Source organism: Athene cunicularia (genome assembly GCF_003259725.1).
Source record: "Athene cunicularia isolate RWA chromosome Z unlocalized genomic scaffold, athCun1 chrZ_part1, whole genome shotgun sequence".
In the NCBI taxonomy this organism is placed as follows: Eukaryota; Metazoa; Chordata; class Aves; order Strigiformes; family Strigidae; genus Athene; species Athene cunicularia.
Window position 1 is genome coordinate 35,567,459 of NW_020799142.1, and position 23,029 is coordinate 35,590,487.

The 23,029-nt window shown below is 48.3% G+C and overlaps 1 protein-coding gene across 1 annotated transcript in view; it reads right to left on the reverse strand.

Moving 5' to 3' along the window:
* RAB27B (RAB27B, member RAS oncogene family) overlaps positions 1 to 19,808 on the reverse strand; it is a 63,062-nt gene extending 43,254 nt beyond the window's left edge. Inside the window, 1 exon segment of the mRNA XM_026865880.1 lies at positions 19,715 to 19,808. Coding sequence (XP_026721681.1) covers positions 19,715 to 19,755 — 41 coding nt within the window. The 5' untranslated portion in view covers positions 19,756 to 19,808.
* Positions 19,809 to 23,029: the final 3,221 nt, after the last annotated feature.

Consider the following 23,029-nt stretch of genomic DNA (forward strand, 5'->3'; position numbering starts at 1 on the left):
TGCCCTGGGCAGCCCATTCCAACGCCCAACAGCCCCTTCTGCACAGAAATCCTTCCTCAGAGCCAGCCTGACCCTGCCCTGGGCAGCTTGAGGCCATTCCCTCGGGGCCTGGCGCTGGGGCCTTGGCTCCAGAGACTCATCCCCCCTCTCTGCCCCCTCCTGGCAGGGAGTTGCCGAGGGCCAGGAGGTCTCCCCTCAGCCTCCTATTCTCTGGACTGAACCCCCCCAGTTCGCCCAGCCGCTCCCCAGCAGACCTGTGCTCCAGACCCTGCCCCAGCTCCGTTGCCCTTCTCTGCCCACGCTCGAGTCACTCAATGGCCTTTTTGGGGTGAGGGGCCCAACACTGAACCCCCTCAGCGAGGGGCGGCCTCCCCAGTGCCGAGCCCAGGGCTCAGATCCCTTCCCTGGCCCTGCTGGCCACGCCAGTGCTGACACCAGCCAGGATGCCGTTGCCCTCCTTGGCCCCCTGGGCACACTGCTGCCTCCTGTTCAGCTGGCTGTCAACAACCCCCCTCATCTCCCTCTCTGTCCAGTGGTGGCTACAAAACAGAAAGAATATCTAATCGCAGCGTGTCTGGGTCATTTTCAAGGTGGGACTTCATTCATGTGTGTGCTGATGGTGAGTCCTTCTTGCCTAAACCCCCTGAGCTCTCAGTGGAGTAGGGGTTGCTGACAACACTCCTGCCTCTTTATTAGACATCACGGTCCTTTTCCCTCATCAAATAGTGTTTTATGTGAAGCTAATAGTGTCCGTAGGAAAGACTAAAGATATCCCCATCCTCGAGACCAGTCAGGTGCATTATGGGGTGACGTGGGTATGAACACTCCATGGCCCCAACAAGCTAAACTGGTGGTACCCGATGTCCTGGGCAGCCGCCAGAGCCTTTGGGCTGCTGGAAAGGATGACGGGGCCAAGGTCACGTTGACTTAATCTACTTCAGACTTCTGTGACCAAACATAAACTCCTCGGAAAGTCTCAGTCCAATGATAGTTTGTTCACCAGTAAAGAAGCTTATTTAATCCAAGCTCATTATGCAGAGCAGAGGACAGAAAATACCGCTGGCTATGTGTAATGGCATAATATTTTTGCAGCACGCTTGCAGGCTCCTTCCTGCTGCCTGGCTGCACTGGCGTGATATTGCCTGAAGTTTTATACGCACAGCACGGCTCGGTACATCATATGCTTCTGGGGAGGTACGTTGGGGCCCCGGAGGCATAAATTCCTACCTATTCTGATTTCTGTGTTGCTATTAACTAGGCCTTGGGGAGATTTCTGAGCACCTGAAAGTATCTTTCTTTCTCCATCTTCCTCACGGAGACGTACAACCTGGTTGTTTCATCCTCCCTGCTTTAATGGCAGAGTTCTGTCTCCAGCAGCCAAGTTCATCCCTCCAAGGAAGACCTTCGCCCTTCACCGCTTCACACCGAGGATTCGTTTTGTCATTAGGTGTCAGATAATTAAGTGAATAATTAGGTTATTGTCGTTTCCCGTGAAATGGCGAGAAGAAAATACGTTTTTGTGGTCTGCTCTTTGTCGGTTGTCGGGCGCCGGTGAGCTTCGTGCTTAATTCAAATTTCCTTCTGATGCCGACAGGTAACGTGCCTGTGGTGCGGTGCCTTTCTGTGGGATGGCAGCTCTTTATTATTGAGAATCTGTCATTTATGCAAATCCTTTCCCACATTAACATTTCTAAGCGCGGAGGGAGGATTCCCGGCGCCTAGAGCGGGTGTCCAGCAGCTAGAGACGATCCAGGTATGAAAGCACCCGAGACAGGTGGGAATTCTTCCACCTTTATCTGCTTTTTGCAGCTGAATTTCTCCAGGGCTGATTCCTGTAAGTCCAGGAGACTCCGTACTGCTTTACAGCTAGGGACTGCTCTCAAATACTTCCTCGGCTGACAAGCTGGCAACTTCTAGGCCTTGAAGGATACGAAGTTAAATTAGAGTTGCAAGATCCCAGTCTGTTCTCTATGCGATGGTGATTGCATCAATCTGTCTGGGTTTGAATGCCTCTTCTACTCGCGCACACTCAGGATATCGTTACACGTAGACTAGCAAATTTCTCAACGCGCCAACGGGAGATCCCTCAACCGTTTCGTCTTTTTTTCAGCCACGGCGAGAGGGAAAAGAAATAACTGGGTGGCAGAGGATGTACGCAGCGGCTGTGGCCGGGAAAAGGTATCCCAGGAAGATTGTGATTTTGTCAGAAATAGCATGGGGGGAATTTGGTTCATGGAGAGGCTGGGCAGGGGCTTGTGAGTGATGGAGTAATCAAGTTGTGAAAAGCTAGGGGTGATCTTAGACCAGTTGGGCATTGGAATGGGCTGCCCAGGGCAGGGGGGAGTCCCCGGGATCCCTGGAGGGGTTGAAGAGTCGGGCTGAGCCAGCGCTGAGGGATCTGGGGGAGTTGGGAACGGTCAGGGGGAGGGTCATGGTTGGACTGGAGGAGCTGCAGGGGCTTTTCCAACTCAGATGATTCTGGGATTCTGTGATCCTTTGGTGCAGAAGGGTTCGAGGAGGGGAGGTTTGGGCTCATGTGAATTGCGTGTAGACCTGCAGCCCAGCTCCCAAGCTCCACCTCTGCTGAGCCGCCTCATCCTGTCTTGCTTGGGAGCCCCACAGCTCGAACACAGATGTGCCGAAAAATACTCATCAGATGTTCCTTAGCAAATATGTTTGACACATTACGGAAAGCGCAGAGCTGTTCCTCTCCAGCCCCGTTCCATTAGTGAAGCTACATTATACACTCAAGACACGACATTAGGTTTTCGCAATCCTATATTAGTCATTTCTGCTTTGCTCAGTGACCTGGAGGAAAGAGATTCACTAACTTGGATGAGCACCAGGGCTGATTTTGAGTGGGTTGCATCAGGCTTCAACGTACCACATCTGCACATGGAGGTAATTGTAGGCAATTACGGGCTATTCTGCTGCTGTAGGATTTTTTCCTTGTTCCTTCTTTGTCAGCACGGTAATTGCTGGTTTTAGTCTGTGGGGGTTGTTGACCCAAGCTCTCCCCAGCCCTTGGTGCCTTACCACTGCCTGGTCCTGGGTGAGACTGTGCCGCAGTGAAGGCGATGGGAGTACTGCCACCACCAGGAACGGGGACAAGTTTTTACCATTAACCAAAACAGGGACATATGCAAGAAGCCTTAAGGTGTGCTTTTCATAAAATCACATACTTGTTTGCATTGGAAGGGAACATAAAGATCACCCAGTGCCACCCCTCTGTCCCGGGCAGGGCCACCTTCCACCAGCCCAGGTTGCCCAAGGCCCCGTCCAACCTGGCCTTGAACCCTGCCGGGGGGGGGGCAGCCACAGCTTCTCTGGGCAGCCTGTGCCAGGGCCTCACCCCCCTCACAGGGAACAATTTCTGCCTTAGGTCTGATCTAAATCTCCCCTCTGTCAGTTTAAAGCCGTTCCCCCTTGTCCTATCACTCTCCCCTCATGACGAGCCCCTCCACCCTTTCCTGCAGCCCCTTTCAGCCGTGGGGGGCCGCTCTAAGCTCTCCCCGGAGCCTTCTCTTCTCCAGCTGAACCCCCCAACTCTCCCAGCCTGTCCTCACAGGGGGGGCTCCAGCCCCCCCAGCATCTCCGTGGCCTCCTCTGGCCCCGCTCCAGCAGGTCCGTGTCCTTCTGCTGTTGGTGCCCCAGAGCTGGACCCAGCCCTGCAGGGGGGTCTCCCAGAGCGGAGCAGAGGGGGAGAATCCCCCCCTGGCCCTGTGCCCCCCCTGCTCTGGGTGCAGCCCAGCACATGGGGCTTTTCTGGGCTGTGAACCCACATTGTTGGCTCAGTTATCCATCCACTAACACCCCCAAGTCCTTCTCCTCGGGGCTGCTCTAAAAAACCTCAAAATTTAGTTCCCAAAACTCAATCCGAGACACTTGGCCAGCTGGGTTGTGTGTCAAACCCTGTCACCATTCCAGCATCCCAACACTGCGAGGATCGAGCGGTGCAGCTACAAGAGTTCATCCAGTGCTAATCCAGTCACTGCTAACACAATTATTCCTGTGCTACTGAAAAAAAAATAAAATTCCAGTATTTTGTAGCTAAAAAACCCCCAGTATTTTGTAACTAAAAAAAACCCCCAAAACCCAACCGTATTTTGTAGCTAAAAAAAACCCCAACAGTATTTTGTAGCTAAAACACAGCTTTCTGAAGTGCTTCCACATGCAAATCCTAGGATTGGGCTACCTTCAGTGAGCTCATACAGCCCAGCAGCGCAGTTAGAATAATTTCTGCTACAGGCTTGTCATTACATGAGGGGAACTCTTTACCCTAACTTGAAAGAATTTGCTGTCTGCATTGCAGAACGCCTGAGAAGCCTCACGGGTTATTGATGTTAACGTGGAAAACAAGAACAGCATTTGCACTATGCCGCTGATAACCGGCACGTAGTACGAGCATAGTTTGGCCCCAAAATATCTGCTTTAAAGATAAGCACGCTGTAGGCAGGCGAGGGAGAGAGCTGAGTGAGAACAGCACAGAAAAAATAAGGGCTGGCGTTACCCTGCGCGCTCATTCTGGCAAGGTTATAGCGCATTGCAAAGCCCTCGGGTGGCAGAGCTGCCTGTTCAGAGGGAGTGCTAATAATTTCACTCAAATCCTTGGGCTTGTCGTCGTTTGGGCAGAACGTACTGTGAAGTATAATTTCTCTGTTAGGTGTCGTTTTTTGGCGCACGTGAGGTCCTTGGTGAGATGTGACGGGGAGTGCTGAGGTGTCACACCGCTGAACGCGTCGTCGGTGAGGGCGGTTGAGCTTCACACCCTCCGTGAACACACAGGAACCCTCTGCTGTTATCTGTTGCGGTTTGATTTCTGTCTGTCCCAATACTGGGAGAGCTGTGGGGGACTTGCCGTGATCCCGGGAGGATGATCCAGCAGCACCCAGTCCCACTTTCTAGCACTTCGAGGTCCGTTTAAATGCTTTCTGCCCTTCCCTGGCCATGTTTCAAAACTCGCTCTGTGAGAAAAAAAGAGTTTTTCCAAACAGTTTTGTTCTTCGGGCTGCATAGTGGACGCATAAACCTTCTTACCAACGGCGCACACGTCCTTTTTTGAAAAATCCTTCCCATGCAGCTCAGCTGGGAACAGCAATCACTCAGCTGAAGATCAGTCAGCCCCGTTGCCAGCGTTACCTCCTGCAACATTCATAAACGGGTTATCGCTGCTCTGTTTGCCCCTCTCCCCGCTGCTAAATGCCCAGTGCTCGTAGACGAGAGGAGATCAAAACTGTTGGCAACATTTCTTGGAGGCCTCACAGCTCAGAACTTTGCACCCACACAGTAGCCGACAAATTGGCTTGCAATCAGCAGTGATTCAGTTTGGCCACACAGGCAATTAGTAACTCTGCTGGTTGCCAGCTCTTTTTATATAACTGGAAATGTTTTGCTATGACGGGCGGTTTCAGGCAGAAGCATTTCTCTAAAAGCTCTTGCAGTTTCTAGATAAGTTTCCTCTTTATCTCCTCTAGGCTGCTAGATGTTAAATAAAACTATGGGAGTTGTGTTTCTTTTGGGTCCCATAAATTCAAGGCAAATGTTTGACTGAGTAGGCCAGTTTCCTGCTTATTCCTCTAACAATTAAAATTCGGCGTTATTCACAAGAACGCAGGAAACGTGCGTGGATCCTGTTCTTTCCAGATAGAAAAATCTCCTGTGAAACAAGTACTTCACGGAGTTATTAGAGAAAATCATACAACATTAATAACGAAAGGGTGGTATTTCCTGATACTCTTCTTTTTTTTTTTAAAAAAAAAAAAGGGCTGGATCTCCTTTGGAAGTACTAGCAGGATGTGGTATTTACGTTCCCTGTGACGAGCATGTTTGCATTAGCTGTGATATTGCACCACAATGAAAGCAAATATGTTATCTCACCTGCTCTCCCTGTGCCCGCAGCCGGGAACAAATCCCAGCTGGCAGCAGCTGCCCAGCTAGGCATAGCTTTACTCTTCTCCAGCAATAAGGAAAAAGTTGCAGCCAACTCTCTCTCTTCCCCTGTTTTTCCTTTAATTATCCCAGATAATGATTTCTTATTCAAATTTTTCTTGAAGGTCTGCTCTACTTGGAGGGGGGAAAAAAAAATTAAAAAATAATCATTTTAACTCCGTTCAGCAAAACCGGTGTATGCCTTTAAGCAAGCTGTCTTAAACCAGTTCTTGCGGCTCAGTTGTGGTTTTTCCACAAAGCATTAACAGCGTCATTCTTCATCTCACTAATGCAAGCTAAATTAATGTATATTCAACCTCATTAAACGGCTGTGAAGTTCTCACGCAAGTGTGCTCGGTCTGCTTTTAGTCTTGCTTAACTCGGCGTGGGGCTCTAAGGGCTGGGGCACGCTGTTTTTTAAGCTGGCCTAACAAGTCTCACGCATCAGGTAGGATTTTGGTCGCTGGGGCGTGTGACATGCCAAGTGTGCGAGGGGCCTTAACACACCTAAGACCAAATTGCTGTCAGGAGCAATTAGGGATATTTAATGAAAGCAATCAATCAGACACGGCTATATCTGAACTGAGAAATGACAAAGTGTTGCTACCATATTCATATTCTTTCTCATCCTGTCCTTGACCAAAGTACTGCCCGAATTGCCAAGGTTCTTTGAGGAGAAACTTTCTGCATGTTTTAAATAGCACCAAGCATGTTTCTTGCCTCTCGGCGCAAAAAAACCCCACCCAGACTAAACTCACAAACAGTAGCATAAGCCGTTTGTGAAGGGTTTATTTAGATTAGAACACAGAACCTGTGACCAAGGTGAATCTGGAGCAAACAGTTGACTTAGTGACACAGGCCAATGAGTTAATTAGATAAGGTACGTATCGTAGATTTATTTAATGAGTAAGTCTTACACGTCTATGCTGCTTTCTCCCCTTCCTCCTCGTCTCCGCCGCCACCCACATCCTCTCCCAGTTGTGCTGGGCATCTACGAGCAGTTCAGGTCTGGTCCAGCCTAGTCTAGTCTTAGTCTATGCAGTCGTACATAAAGACAGAGCTCGCCTCTTGGGTCTTGCCAGTGTAACTCCACTGAGCTCAACAAAACTCGATCATCTTATGCCAGTAGGATGTTTAATCCATTACGTGTTTCCTAAACAATAATAATTCTCTGGGATATGCTCATATTTTCTGCACCATGATTCAATAGCCAGGGGCTAATTAATTAAGAAGAAGAAGAAGAATGAACAAGGTTGAACGGAAACCAATAACCTCTTCTGCCCAAAATGATGTTAAAAAGAAAATCCCTGATTATTTAGTTACTTATTGCAACTAAGTTTTTTTGGATTAAAATACATTTTTCATCCCGAGGGTTGCCGCAGATTTGTTTCAGACCCAGAAAACGTTATTTTCCTGAAATAAAGAACGTTGTCAAGGCCAGCAGATAATGACCTCAATCGTTTCTGCCTCGTCAAAAATTCAATCTGCAATTGCAAGTGATTTGCCTCACACTTTAAAACCAGATCTGTTCTTTAACTTCGAAACACACCCGTTTTCCCTAATGCCTTGTGTTATGACGTTCTGAATATTTGATGTGCCCGACTGTTCAGAAACAAACCAGGATCACTTTGATGTTGCAAACGCTGAGCATCGGCCCCTAAATACTGCATCTGCATTTATTTATTCGTGTTGAGGAAAGATTTACAACAAAGCCGGCGTTGAACTTCAACAGTTCCTTGGTTTTGACTTGGTCTCCCGTGACTCTCACTTGCTACAGAAGCAGCAGTTCGCAAGCGCTGGCCGGTTGGAAACGTAATAATGTTCCTTTTCAGTACCTGGGGCTGTTGCGATAGGAAAAAACACCCTGATTTGAACAGACCTGCCTCATTATCTTAACTTCATTTGAGGCGATTGAGAACAGCTTATCACACTGCCTCTGCGTGGGTCCCTTTTCCCTACGTTTCCTCTGAACATTTTCATGTTATCTGCAGAAACATTACAAAAGCAAAACAAAACAGAAAAATATTTCACGCCGGCCCAAATTGCATCTCCTTTGAGCAAGCTACTCCCGTGTTTCAACAGAGCTAGCTGTAAGTTCGCTTTAAAATAATGCGGAATCACTTTTATAAACTCAGAGAAACAATCTGAGGGAAAAGACTCAGCTTTGTGCAGTTCCCCCTCTCCCACCGTGGCAGCTGTGGTCTCCCGAGGCACCGGTCGGTGTCACAACTGCAGGATTTTCTTTGGATTCACCCACCGAGTGAATTAGCAACGCGGGAAAGGGAGCTGCTCGTTTGCAGGGTGGGTTTCTGGGGTGATGGGGAGGACACGACCTCGTTCCGCAGACACGGCCTCGGGTCCCCGCTGCTCTGCCGTTGGGGTCGGTGAGGCAGAGACTGGCCCGTGGGGTTAGAGAGGAGGTGAAGGGAAAGGCTGGGGTTTACCCCAAGAACTCAGATGGTGATGTCATGCCCTTTTGCAGCAACAGGAAACAGTGCAAATATCATTGTCAAAATCTCTGCTGGAATAAGGGAGAAAAAGAAGCTTCTAGTCATCCTATGCGTGGATAAGAATGGGTTAATTAATTAAAAAGTGAGGCAGAATAGCAGAAATACAGGCAAACCCTGCCATTTTCTGAACGAATAGCTCAAAATTGTATGCTCTAGTTCAAACAAAAGGCATTGGCCTGGATGAAGAGGTACCAACCATCAGGTAGATCAGGTCTAAACCCAGAACTACCAGACAAGGAGGTTGTCGAGGTCTCTTCTGCCCGTCGTGCAAGTCCGCAAGTGTGATTCGAATCGTGAGTCGGACCCAGGCAGAGGACGGGGGTGAGTTTAGGGATGTGGCACCTCATCCTGTACAATCAACCTGAGCCACCGATGTGACGCCCACCGATGTAGCTTCACGCAGGCCACCAGCCCCCTGAAGTATTCCCATACGCTCATACATCCCCCATCCAGAATATCAAGCGGAAGACATTTGAGCTAGGAACCACATAAAAACTCTTTCTTTGCACCAGAAGTGGCCCTTGTTACATGCAAGGGCTAAAAAGCTCTGAATGAAATTAATCTGTAAAACCTGGAAACAGAGCGCTCCTTAATGCGCCGAGCGAGCGTGATTTGCCGGGCGCTGACAACGAGTGTGGCGTGCTGAGAACAAGGAGTGCTTTATCCCCGCTAAAAATGAACCTAACAAGATTTCTGTAAAATTATGACTCACTGAGAAAAGCTTCTGGATGAGCTCTGGCTAATTAAACTCTGTGGTCGGAGAGGTGGGTGGCCGCTGGCTGCGAGGTTGCTCCTTGCAGGCACTTCTCGGTCCCCACCCTGCGCCTTTCTCTTTAGAAAACCTGCACAGAATAAAATTAAAGCTTGACCCAAGTGGGAGGCTGGAGCCAAGGCCTGTGGGATGTCCCCAAATGAACAGGACGGCGTGGCCTGGGGAATGTCCTTGGGCTGGTGGGCGGTGACCTGTCTGCTGAAGCAGCACGTAGGGGCAAGATGGAAAACCAGAGGGGGTCTAAACCTCCAGCCTGAGCTCGGGGAACAGAATCGTTCCCCCATGTTGGAGCAGGAGACGCAGGAAGACACGTGTCGTAGGTGCTTCACAACCACTTCTTGCCTAGTTTGGAGAAGAAACAGGTGATTTGGCCCAGAAGGAACAAATGTGGCCTAAGTGCTCCACAGCTTTGACGAGAAGTGGCTCTTCACATTTAAATGGCAGCGAACGACATGAAATTGAGATTCACCACAGAAGGCAATCAGCAGCGCAAATTCAAATCAGGCTCATCAAGCCTCGTTAGCTCCTGCTCCGCGTTGACCCAGTGGGGTCCCAGGTGGCTTCTGCAGAGCTGCTCCTGCTTGGAGATGCTGCAGTCCAGGAGAGCTGCTGGCCTGGGCATCGAAACGAGCTGGAAGAGCTGCTCAGTGCTGCGGCGAGCGTGGGAGACGTGTCGTGGGCCCTGCGCCAGGCGATCTAGGTGGAATAATCACGGCTTGCTCAGTCTTGGAGAGGAGTGGCTGGAGAGCTGCCAGTCAGAGAGGGACTGGGGGGGTGAGAATGAGCCAGAGTGTGCCCAGGGGGCCAAGGAGGCCAATGGCAGCAGGGCCAGGGAAGGGATCTGAGCCCTGGGCTCGGCACTGGGGAGGCCGCCCCTCGCTGAGGGGGTTCAGTGTTGGGCCCCTCACCCCAAAAAGGCCATTGAATGACTCGAGCGTGGGCAGAGAAGGGCAACGGAGCTGTGGCAGGGTCTGGAGCACAGGTCTGCTGGGGAGCGGCTGGGGGAACTGGGGGGGTTCAGTCTGGAGAAGAGGAGGCTGAGGGGAGACCTCCTGGCCCTCGGCAACTCCCTGCCAGGAGGGGGCAGAGAGGGGGGATGAGTCTCTGGAGCCAAGGCCCCAGCGCCAGGCCCCGAGGGAATGGCCTCAAGCTGCCCAGGGCAGGGTCAGGCTGGCTCTGAGGAAGGATTTCTGTGCAGAAGGGGCTGTTGGGCGTTGGAATGGGCTGCCCAGGGCAGGGGGGAGTCCCCGGGATCCCTGGAGGGGTTGAAGAGTCGGGCTGAGCCAGCGCTGAGGGATCTGGGGGAGTTGGGAACGGTCAGGGGGAGGGTCATGGTTGGGCTGGAGGAGCTGCAAGGGCTTTTCCAACCCAGATGATTCTGTGTGATTCTGAGTCGTGTCAGGACGATAATAACACTTCATCTGACAGATTTTAGCGACATGTTTTTGACAAATTATTATTGTCTCTTCTCTGGTTCAAGTGCAGCATCACCTCTCCTACCATTGCCAGCTTGCCTTGGGGATGCACGCTACAGCTCAGCCCTTCAGTGTTGCTCAGCACATCTCCTCTGCGAGGATTTGTTGCTTCTTTGATAAGTCTAAAATAGACAGATCACATTGGAAATATCCAATAATTCTCCAGAAACTGCCAAGCGTAGCTTACGGGGTTAGATGGCTAATAACTGAAACACATCTCTGGATTTTCATGGGAACAAGGAGGAGCAGATGGCAAGGAAAATGCCAGTAAGACAGAGGCAGCACGAAACCAGTTCTCTTTTTTTTTTTTTTTTTTTACAGTTAAATCACTTATCCTCAGATGTGTAAAAATCAAAAATAACCCAGACGGTTCATCAGAGGCTGCAGACTCCGCTGTCTGCTCAACGCCGCAACAAACAGCCTTCGTCTCTTGCCTCTGTAAGCAGATGACTAGTGATAGGTGTAGGTGGTGGAACTGGAAAACTTGGTTTGAAACAAGCCCTTTTCTTCTAGACACCACTATTATGTACGCTCCCTATTAGACAGCTTTTAATTTAACGAGCTTCCGTCTTCTTTTAGATAAAAATGCCAATTCCCCGTTTGCAGCCCCAGTCTGCAAACTGTGCCCTCCCCATTTCATTTCAGGATGTAGATAAAAGAACTCGGTGCCATTAGAGGACTGTTTCGTTTCTGAATTTAGTCTGTGCCCTAAAATGTGGAAAAGATAACCCCGGCTTATACGAGAAGGCTTTGATATTAATAATGTATTTCTGTGTGGTTGCGTCATGTAGATTATTATAATAATATATATAATATAATGTAGATTATTATGATATAATATCATGTAGAATGTTATGATACAATAATATCATATATAATATCAAGTAGATTATTATTTAGGCTACTCTGTGGGTAAGAAACCCAGACTGCATGCCAGCATCCCATGGTGCAACTGCAGATTTGTCACTGAATTTGCAGAATTTATGTCTCTTTAGAAGTCACTATTTTAATGTTGCTGGTGAACCATTCTACAATTCAAAGTATCTTTCTCTTTTCAGCTATGAAATCAGAATTTTTCCCTACTTTATTTACTCAGATAATTACATCATACAACCGGGGAGAGTCGCACAGCTGCGTGAGCTGGCCACACCAGTGCTGATACAAGCCAGGATGCCGTTGGCTTTCTTGCCCACCCGGGCACACGCTGGCTCCTGTTCAGCTGCTTGTCCATTAGAACCCCCAGACCCTTCTCACCCAGACAGCTCCAGCCACCCCTCCCCGAGCCGGTAGCCACACAGGGGGTGGTTGTGGCCCAAGGGCAGGATCTGGCACTTGCCCTTGTTGAAGTTCATCCCATTCCTAGACGAGATCTTGCTCCCCCATCTTACAGAAGACCAGAAAAACTCTCAAGCCAGGCCAGCGCTAAGGAAATCTGCGGCAGGATTCAAATGAGGACGTGTCCTCGCCGCTCCCCCTCAGGCCGTGAAGGAAGGCGGCTCTGGCCGTTCGTTGCCTTCCAGAGAAGAATTTTATTTCCACCTTTTGCTTTTACCGTTGCAACAAAGAGCTGGCACGTGGCTGGCACGTTCGTGTGTCCAAACGTGGTGCTTGCACCGAGCGGATGCAGAGAGGCCACAAAGAGTTGGGCCGTTCTGAGATACAGAAATCACGGATCTGCCCCCGCTTTCAAATGGAAGAGCATTTCAGTGGAGCAGAGAGAACAAAGAGCGCTTCATCATGCAAACGAGGAGCCCTGCGCAACAGTCTGACTAACGGAAAGCTGTAGGATTTATCTACAACGTAAATGAGCCTTTGCTATCTAGAATGATAAATATCTGTTTACAGTGTAAGTAATTTCTCGCTCCTACTCCAGTGCAAGCTCGGTGCCTGCGGAGCAGAATAGATGGCCCCGACCAGATCCCTTTATTACTTTCCCCGAGTTTCTGTCTGGAAAGTGCTGGGGAGGAACTTATTAAAGAGGACATATGGAAACAAAGCCCAGTAGGAGCGATCACATTAGATAAATGAGTATTTATCTACCATTTCGTTTTCTGGCATGCGATATATGTCTGCCTGTATTCTTTCAGACAGTAATTTTACAGATCTGACCATTACCCATAAATTTACCCAGATGAGAAAACTCTATTTAGCGTCTTTGATTCCAGCAGCCGTTGCTAACAGGACCCTGAACGGCCGCTCACTTCTTCCATAAGCGCCCAACCCATGGGAGAGGGGGTCTGGGGTCTCGCCTCGACCTCCAGCACCCCCTGGGGTTCGGGGGGAGTCCCCCTGGCCCCCCTTAGAGACATCTGCCCTGGGGTGACTTGTACCTTGGGGCCGCAGGAGGTCTTTAAGCTGAGCCTTTCACAGGTCAAGCCCTGTTGGTGACACGTCCACGCTGATGGAGCCGTGCTAAAAAAGCCAACCAGAAGATCCCAGCTTTGGGGAAAATGTTGCCTTAGCAACGAGTTGCCGACCTGTTTTTGCAGAGGAGGCGGCTGCGGCTGCGTTTACGCGCAGGTTAACTTCATTTCTGCCTCAATAACTGAGCAGGATTTATGCTGGAATCAGAGATATTTGCACCTTTAGCACACCCGGGCCGCGGCTGAGAGCTCCCGCCAGCCCAAGGGGGCGGCTGCTCCCGAGGTGGGACAGTGCAAACGGCCAGACCTGGTGCTTCTCCAACGCCGGAGCAAAAAAGAAAATCCCGACCCACACCTCGGTGTTCACTAAATATTCGGAGAAGCGGCGCTGCGATTCCTACCACTTGCTGTTTTTTTGTATTTTGATGGTGGTACTGTGTTATTTTTAATGGGAGCCCTCGCAGATTGGATCCCTGTTAATTTAATGTCATAGAGTCCCAGAATCCTTCAGGTTGGAAAAGCCCCTCGGGACACAACGCTCCAGGTGTGGCCTCACCAGTGCAGAGCACAGGGGACTGTCACCTCCCTGCTCCTGCTGGTCACACCAGTGCTGACACAAGCCAGGATGCCGTTGGCTTTCTTGCCCACCCGGGCACACGCTGGCTCGCATTCAGCTGCTTGTCCATTAGAACCCCCAGATCCTTCCAGACAGCTCCAGCCACCCCTCCCCGAGCCTGGAGTGATGCCTGTAGCGATTTGCACCGTGATTTAGTTAAACGACCGCATGAAATGAGTGCTTAAACATAAAACCAGGATCACTCCGGACCGCCTGGCCCCGTTATATGGTCACATCGTTTCGGTGCCCTGTTAGGAACATCCTATTTCGATGTTCCTTGACATGATTCACACCTTGAAACACCCGATCATCCAAAAAAACTCCCCGTGCAAATGAGGAGCAGTGTTGAGAAAAGGGGATGCCCTCACCCGAGGATGAATTCAGAGCAACAACAACCCATCAGACCAAGGACGTATGTCATTTGTACATTAAAATGTTTTACTAGGAAAATGATACCTGACAGCATCCAGGAGTAAAATTCATCCCCCCATAGTTGACGGATCAAATGTCTGTCTGAATTATGTAAAATTATGTGAATAAGTATGGAAAAAAAATTTCAAATCCCAACTGCAGTTGGGCGTGTTCCTCCAAGATTTGAAATTTGGTGGCCGAAGGATTCACTAATAGTTCCAGGTGGCTTTTAAAAACCCAGTTCATAAATTCCTGGCACCGGCGCTTGAGTTTCACTGAAATCTCTGCGGCTTGCAGACGGATTCTCTGAAGAATCAAATCACTCAAATGTTTTGTATGAAGGAAAAAAAAAAAAAAAAAAAGGATTAAATCAGCGGGAAAAACGCAGCTCTCTTAAGATCAGCCCTGGTCGGGGGGTGATGAATGAAGGGGGGGTGGTTTGTTCCTTGAAAAAAAACGCCTGAAATAATTTGTGAAACTAACACCCCAATAGCTCTTTGCTTCTATTAAAACCTTTGAGAAGGTTTTAAATCTTTATTTTATCCAATTTAAAAATCTTTGCGAAGATTTTTAATCGCTACCAAATTTTAAAACCTTTGAGATTTTTAATCTATATCAAATTTTTAAATCTTTGCGAAGATTTTAAATCTTTATTTTATCAAATTTTAATATTTTTGTGATTTTAAATCTTTATCAAATTTTAAAATCTTTGAGATTTTAAATCTTTATTTTACCAAATTTAAAAATCCTTGTGAAGATTTTAAATCTATATCAAATTTTAAAACCTTTGAGATTTTAAATCTGTATCAACTTTGAGGTTTTAAATCTTTATCAGATTTTTAAGTCCCTGCAAAGACTTGAAATCTTTATAAAATTTTAAAATCTTTGTGATTTTAAATCTGTATTTTGCTAAATTTAAAAATCTTTGTGAAGAATTTAAATCTATATCAAATTTTAAAACCTTTGAGAAGATTTTTAATCTATATCAAATTTTAAAATCTTTATTTTAAATCATTACCTAATTTATAAATCTCTGCAAAGATTTTAAGCCTTTATCAAATTCTAAAATCTTTGAGATTTTTAATCTTTATTTTACCAAATTTTAAAACCTTTGAGAATTTTAATCTGTATCAAATTTGAAAATCTTTGAGATTTTAAATCTTTATCGAATTTTTAAATCTCTGAGAAGATTTTAAATCTTTATTTTATCAAATTTTAAAATATTTGTGAAGATTTTACATCTTTATCAAATTCTAAAATCTTTGAGATTTTAAATATTTCACCAAAGTTTAAAATCTTTGTGAAGATTTTAAATCTTCATCCAATTTTAAAGTCTTTGAGGAGATTTTAAATCCCCGAACCTGAAACTGGCTGGTTTGCCATCACCGATCCCCTCAATGAGTGGACAAACAGTTGCAAAAAGAACCGAGTTGTACAACAACCCTCAGCAAGTCGGCGGGGGTGAGCCACCTTCATCCCCTCCACCGCCCCTCCGCCTCCTCATCCTCGCTGGGGGCTGCGCCACGGGACGAGGGGAAGGGACACAACCCCCTCCCTTCCTTCCCCTGCCAGGAGTGACCCCCAAACCTGCTGCAGCGCGGGATCACCCCTAGATTAGGCCACACCCGGAGGGATGCTGCCGTATTATCAGCTCAGTCCGTGCTCAACTGCAAAATATTAATGAAGCTCTCGGAAAGCTGCTGGGCGCCCTTGGCCACAGCCCAACTTGCCCCGGGTGGCATAAAAAAAATAAAGAAATAAAGGGCTATAAATTATTCCAGTGAGCTGGGCAGGCAGCGGGTTCCTGCTGCCCCATGGTGCTTTCAGCTCCGGGCTGGAAGCTGGTAGGAGATGCTGAAGGGACAACACGGGCCATGAGTTCCAACAGGATTCATGAAAATGGGTTGAGATGGAATTTTAGAGCTCCTAGGGAAGGCAGGTGGTTCTCCTCACTTTGGGGGTACCCCGGGATTCAGGAATAAAGCAGAGCCCGTGTTGCCACACACACAATCCGCTCGTCCAAATTCTCTGCAAAGCCCCTTGCGGGCCCCCTCCACGCTGCCTACAGGCAGGGGCTCCTCGACAGCGTGGAGAGGGAAACACGCCCCTTCCTACCCCCCCTGCTAACATGACTCATCGCTTCCTAACATACGGCAAAGTTCAGGTTTAAATTTGGGCTGGGGGGCACGTGAAAAAAAAAAAAAATCTGCTTTTTATGCTTTTACGGCTGGAAAAGAAACATCGCGGAAGCACCGAGCCAGCGCCAGCGGTTTTTCAATCAGCTGCTCCGTTGTCGTGGAATTCATTGGCCTGAATTCCAAATAAACTGAGCCGCGCTCCTCAGACGACTTTAATTCCTCCAAATTAATAAGCCTTATCGCTTTTTATCCTTAACCGAGGAGTTTTGCCTCTAGATGAATGGTTTCCTAAGCAAAACTCACAGCATTCCCCTGGGGTTGGAAATACGGTTGTGTGGGTGACTGTAGGCGACTGACTCGCTGCTTCTGCTGGGAGGTGTGAAGCTGGGATTTGTTTTCTGCTGCTTTATAAAAAAAAACCAAAAACCCAACTTAGTTCTTTTGAGGGAAAAGGGAAACCTGCCAGGTTTGAGGTCAGAGCAGCGAGGTCTGCACGCTGCCTTCCCGTGGCCTTGAGCGCTGAGCCCGAGGAACTGTCACCCACCTGGACAGCCCAGTCCGGTTATCTTTATTTTTTTGAGATTAAAAAAAAAAAAATTAAAAAAATGATGCCACTTCCCTAATTCCAGTCTCAACGCAACTACATTTGGCAGAAAAAGACAGACTGAGCTAAATCTTTACCCCGCGGGGTCAGTGAGAGCGCCCCAAGGAGACGGGGGATGAGGTTCAGAGGCCGCGGTGGGTGCTGGCACCCTCGGGGCTGGTGCTGCTCCGCTGCGCTTTGCAGAGGGGAGGGGGACAGAGAAAATGAAGTTCCGCGAGTCGTGACAAAATCCCAATTCAGAATCACATCTGCTGCTCGAGGAGAAAGACGCTATTTTAAACCGACTGCGTACGTCAGCTCTGCTCATTTTTTTATCCTGATGCGTCTGGGGGAGTCTGATAACGTGATTTACCTTATTGCTGCTCTCTTAGCGCCGAGTCAGGGGAGAATTTTAGTTGGAAGGGACTTCTGAACATCACCTAAAGTTTAAAAACATTCCTAGATCCTTTTTTTTTTTTTTTTTTTTTTTTTTTTCCCTTTTTTTTTTTTTTTTCTTTTCCCCTCTAGATGAAGACTAAGTCTTAAACTAATTGCTGCACGGCACAATATTGAGAGCAGCACATCTCTCCTCTGAGCTGCTTTGAACATAAAGATACGTTTAAAATGACTTCATCCATGGCAGAGTAGAAGCAAAGGTTAAATGTCGTAAATCACCGAGCCCAATGTAATAGAACTTCTCCCTGTTTGTCTTTCTCAGATAAGAGACTTCATCTTAATCCAAACGAACAAACAAAGTATTAAAGCATATCATTAGGAAATAAAACGAATCAACTTACCGGAGATCTAGCTCAAGTTTAATCCTTCTGCTGCCTTCTGCTGGTGCCCAACTTCTAAGCAATAATTTATTACTGCTATATAAAATATTAAAGCCAGTCCCTGCAGCATTGCCCTATTTTTTAAGGTTTTGAATATACCATTTCCAAATTCCTGCCCGCTTACTGATTTCTGCTGATGACATTAAATCGTCTCCCGATAGGGCTCCTCACCCGCAGCACCGCCGAGGCACAAACCACCCAATTTAGGGCATTTTTGGCTTCCTGGAGGCAGCGGGGAAGGGAGCGGGGCTGTGCCTCCCCCCCTACACTCTGCACACGGGAGCTGGGGCTGGCGGTGATGCGTTGTCACGCCGAGATGGCCGCGTCCCCCTTCCCTCCGCAGGCTGGGAATCTCAGTTTCCTTTTTTTTTTTTTTTTTTTTTTTCAAAAAGAAAAATAAACCCCCACGACGGAAGATGAGATTTTCCCTCAAAAGGCAGGGGAGAGCGTGTCGGAGGTGGCTCAGGAGAGTCATTTTAATGCTGCGTCAGCAAACGTTGCTGCTCGTTTCTGGGTTCAAGTGGCTAAGTGATAAAGGTTCAAGTGGCTAAGTGATAAATTTTGCTTAGGGGAGGGAAGAGTTAAACAGGTTCTGGCATCTTCATATCTCCCGTTATGAAGATGGAGCAAACCCCGCTGTGGTTTTCTACCAGAAGGATTTAAAACGCTGCATGAGAGAAGCAGGGAGGGGGGGAAAAGAATAAAAAAACCAAACCAAAACCCAAACAACAAACCATCTTTCTTCCTCAGGTTCATCTATTTGTTGTTCTCTGGCAGGAGCCGGGGATGGGCAGCAGGGAGGGACCCGATGGGGAGGTTGGGGGAGGTGGGTGCTGCTCTCACGCTGGCGAGTGAGGTGAATAAAGCAGATTTTGGGGCAGGGGACGAAGCCAGGTTTGCCTGTGCCCTGGGAGGAGCAGCTGCGCTGGCCCCTTCACCCTTCCTGCAGCCACGATAGCTCATGTTCTGAAAACGTTGGATTAGCCCCAAATGTGCTATTTTTTTTCACTTAAAACAGGAGACACGGGAGCGCACGGGGCCCCTTGTTTTCTGCCCTTCTTAACCCTTGTTTTGGTTCACACCTCCTGGATATATTTTTGCCCAGGCTCCCACAGCGGGTCCCCTCGTCCTGCAGCGTATTTCTCTCCACCCCCCCATGACACACAGCAGGACGGGGAGAGTTTAAAACCCGTTTTCACCGCAAACAAAACACCAGTGGGTTGAGCAGATGGAGCAGATCCGGGCTCTGGTTAGAACGCTGTGATGCAAGAGGAGCTTTCACCAAAATAGGGGACAAAAATAACATTCACGTTCTTTAGAAAAGGGGCGTCCCTGTCAGCGCACCCTAAAATAATCAGCTGGGTGGACTCAGCGACACCCCGAGGACCTGGGGAGGGGGTTGGACTGGACACCAGCTTCTTGCAGGAGCCACAGTGGGCTCCCAAAAACCCAAAGCCACTGGTCCTGAGCGCACTCGGGGAGGGAAGAGCTGAGCCTTAGGGACTCGCTGCGGACCTACAATGCTCCAGATACTCAAATTTACCCTATTCCAGCCTCCAGAGAAGAGTCTTCCCGATCGGCACAATTTAGATTTCCCCCTTCCCCCGGCATCTCTTTGCTTCTGTAAACTCCCAGGCAGAACCGTCATCAAATTTCTGTTAGCAATGCCTTTTGTTTCCATCAATGAAAAATTAACCTCATTTTTCTTCAGCCGTTCGGCTTTTATTTAGCAAAATGCCTTAGAGCCATAATTCTGCGTGTTGAAGATTTTCCACTCGTTAGCTCCCACCCCACTTTCTCACCTGGCATTACACCCGTGCTTGCCGGATCATAATATTCAAAACCCAACAACGTTTTTTGGCCTTATCAATAAAGAAGAAGGTAGAAGGAAGCGGGCACGGTGATGGATGAGGCGCAGATAAATGAGGTTTAAATCCCACTGAGTTTTATCTACGCCGTGGGGCTCCACCTCAGCAGCCTGCAGTCCTCTCACCCACACTAACCAATTTATTTTTTAATCCATTACTTATTTCTGTCTCCAGCAGAGCCGGCCACAAGCCCCTTGCTGTGGTCTGCACCCACCTGCAGGTCGTCAGCAGCTTCTGGGACTTCCTCGTGTCCATCTCGAGCGGTGCAGCCTCCGCTTTCAACCGCAGACTCCGCTGCTCATCATTCACCTTACTGCAAAATAATCCTGGGATTTATATCTGAATATTTCTACCAGTCGCGCGCAAAGATTGAGTTTCAGGGCGAGGGGTTCATCTCCCAACAGGCCTCCTTGCCCCACGGCGAGCGTGTTGTAGCTGCCGGCCTCACACAGTTATTTATTTCCAGTGAAAAGGATCCCTTTAATTAGCCAGTTCACAAGAAGGAGGATCTCATGCGGTATCTCTTAGGGACTTCCTGACATTTCTTGAGGATTAGCAGCACCTTAATTATTTAAAACCTGCCATTTACTCTGCGTCCTACATCTCCCGAGTCAATTAAAACACACAGAAGTGTTGATGAGGGCCTTTCAAACTGCTGCTGCCGCACGTCGAGTCACGGAGAACAACCACAGAAAAGCTTTCTGAACCAAAATATATAGGGATAGACAAAAGAAAATTGAGTTAAAGAGGGCGGGAAGGACCCTGGGAGAAATTTGTTGAGTTGTCCTGACTCCATCTAGGATGGGTGTGGATTCATCCCACCAGACAGATGTTTGGAAAATAAAACCAGCCCCGCTTTTCCTGGGCTGTAGGAGACCTCCCCACAGCAAAGCAGCCCCAGCTCGAGAGGAAAAACCATCTCGTCTGGCGGGACCAGGCAGGTGGAGCTGGGGAGCAGCAGAGCAGATCACAAATCCACCAGGTTGGGGTCGAGGAGCAGAGCTCGAGTTCGCTACCTGCTTGTCTGATCTTTAGTTCAACCAGCAAAACCCCGTTTGATGAGTAAGCAGCTGCCCAAGGGCAGCGTGCAGGTATTAATCACCCAGCAGACTGAATAATGTATGAGTTTGAGAACATCGCAGCGTCTTTACTTGTTTCTACGTGAAAAAAAGGAAAGATCTACTAACGCAGCCTCTGCCTTTCTAATGCAAGAATAAGCATCAAGCGCGCAGGGCTGCCACAGCTTAAATTAAGGAAGGGGGAAAAAGTAAAAAAAAGTGGGTTTTTTTTTTTTAAATAAATATAGTATTAGAAACTCTCCAACAGCTTCCCTAGGAAGGTTTGGGGAGCTCACTCCAAGCCACCATTGTGAGCCAACGTGGTGCAACAGCCTCACGTACGTCAATCCCCGGAGCCTTGGGGGTCCCTGCTCTGAGGCCGCCCAGAAGATCACCCGGGGCCACCCGCTGCCACTCGCCTACGGTGAATCCAGAGGTTGGGCCCTGCTGCCCGGCGTGTGTCTTCAGAAGCACCTTCTGGTCCTCCGCAAACAGCCGCAGGGAAATTATTTCCCCAGAGAATCTTCAGTTTGTTTCCTATCGCTGCAGGTTTGGTCTTTACCTTGTGCAGAGCCAGTGCACAGAAGACAGTTAGTCCAGAGCGATCCTTTTTTTGCTGCTACAGAAGCATAAACCCTTTCAAATTAAATTTTAATTAAGAAAATACACCGGGGAGAACAATCCCACAATGAGGAATGAGGTCTGTGGTGTGATCTATGGATATTTTCTATTTCCCAGCACCGGTATCATGGGTCACACGAGGACCTAAGTCAGGAAAAAAAGAAAAATAATTAAAAAAAAAAAATCTAATCGGTCCCAAATTTCACTTGGTGATGAGCCAGTGCAGCGTTTAATCGCCAGCGTAGGGACTATTTGATCACAAATTTGAAAACCAGCTCCACAGCAGAGGTTCACTGACCGTGGGGAGATGTTCCTCCCCCGTGCCCAGGGGGAAGCTGCCCCCGGGGACCCCCCGTTGCTCCCCAACACCCGCGGCCGCACGGTGGCTGAGCAGACGGGTCCCTCCCAATAAATAACATCCATTTAATTCTCACTCCCAACATCGTTCTGCTCGGTCTCACCAGCAAACACCGAGGATGAGTTTTATTGAGCAGCGCCGGAGTCGCTTTGCAGGGAACGTAGAGCTCGTTTAACCTTTTCCTAACACACATTAATAATTGATTCCGTCCTCCCTCGCAGGCTGCTCAGAATTCATTTTAATATTGATTTTCCCTCTTTTTCCACACTCTTCCCGCTCCATTCCCATGCCTTCCTTCCCCCAGCGACTCGCACCGGGCTTGCAGCCACTCTCATTGATCTCTCCTGCTCCACCTGGGGCAGGACGGAGAGCAGAGAGCTAATCTAATCTTTTTAGGGTTTTTATTGCACTTATTATGCCTTTATTATCCTCAAACTACCTCTTCTCTGCCCACTCCAAACCTACCACCTGGCCTCTTGGGAAGTGCAGCAAGGAACGCAATAATCCCAATTTTTTGGGGGGCAGGCAGCTCAGGACATGAAACAGAGACTCTTGGCTTCTCCATGGGCAGGCCCGGCCTGTAGGAGCTCATTAAATACAGGCATTAATTGAGGAGCGTGATGACCCAGCATGGGGACTAGCCAGGCTGTGGCTGCGATTCGTGTTAGGTAAGAGGGCCGCGTCGTGAAGAAGACGTTTTTTAGCTTTTGTAAAGGTGTGTGGGGGGGAAGCAGCTGTGCGTAAATCCACCAGAACTTGTTAAATCCGGGCTTTGCAGCTGTTTCCCACCCCTCTCTCAGACTCATGGCATGATTCTTCAATTTCCTGACGCTCTCTTCAGCACAAGAAATTAGAGGAGGGGAATTCTTTCCCCTTAATACACAGAATTACGAAGGTTAATTAGCTAAGTAAATGTAATGTAGCCACAACTGGCCTTAGCCTATCTTTGTGGTTTTTTCTAGAACCGTAGAATCATGGTTTAGGTTGGGAAAGACCTTTAAGATCGTCGTGTCCAACCGTTAACCAAGATTTATGTCTGAGCCCCGTTGCTCAAAGCAAATCATTTCCAGACTTACAGGTCTAAAAAGGAGAAAAAAAAAAAGACTAGATTTATTAACCCGATTGCTCGCACCACGCATCTCACTCCTTTCCATGCAGGCAGCGTGCAAGTTTAAGTCAGATAAAGGAAAACTTTAGGCCAGCCCCCTCGGCCCAGCTTCGTCTAAAGGTGTTAATAATCCGGAGAGTTTTCCCAGAGGTTACCCAACCTCACTGCCAAAAATGAACAGTAGCAATACCTCATTTTTTAATCCGCTTATTTAAGTGCATTTATTCACATCTCGCTCTTAAAAAAGCATTTCAACCTCACGAGTGAGTTCTTTCTCCACTTCTTTATTCCTTGTAGCATCCCAGCCCCGAGGATGTTGTGCTGGTGCCACTGGTTGTTCTGGGACTCGCTGGTGGTGGCACGCCACACTGGTCACGGCGTTGG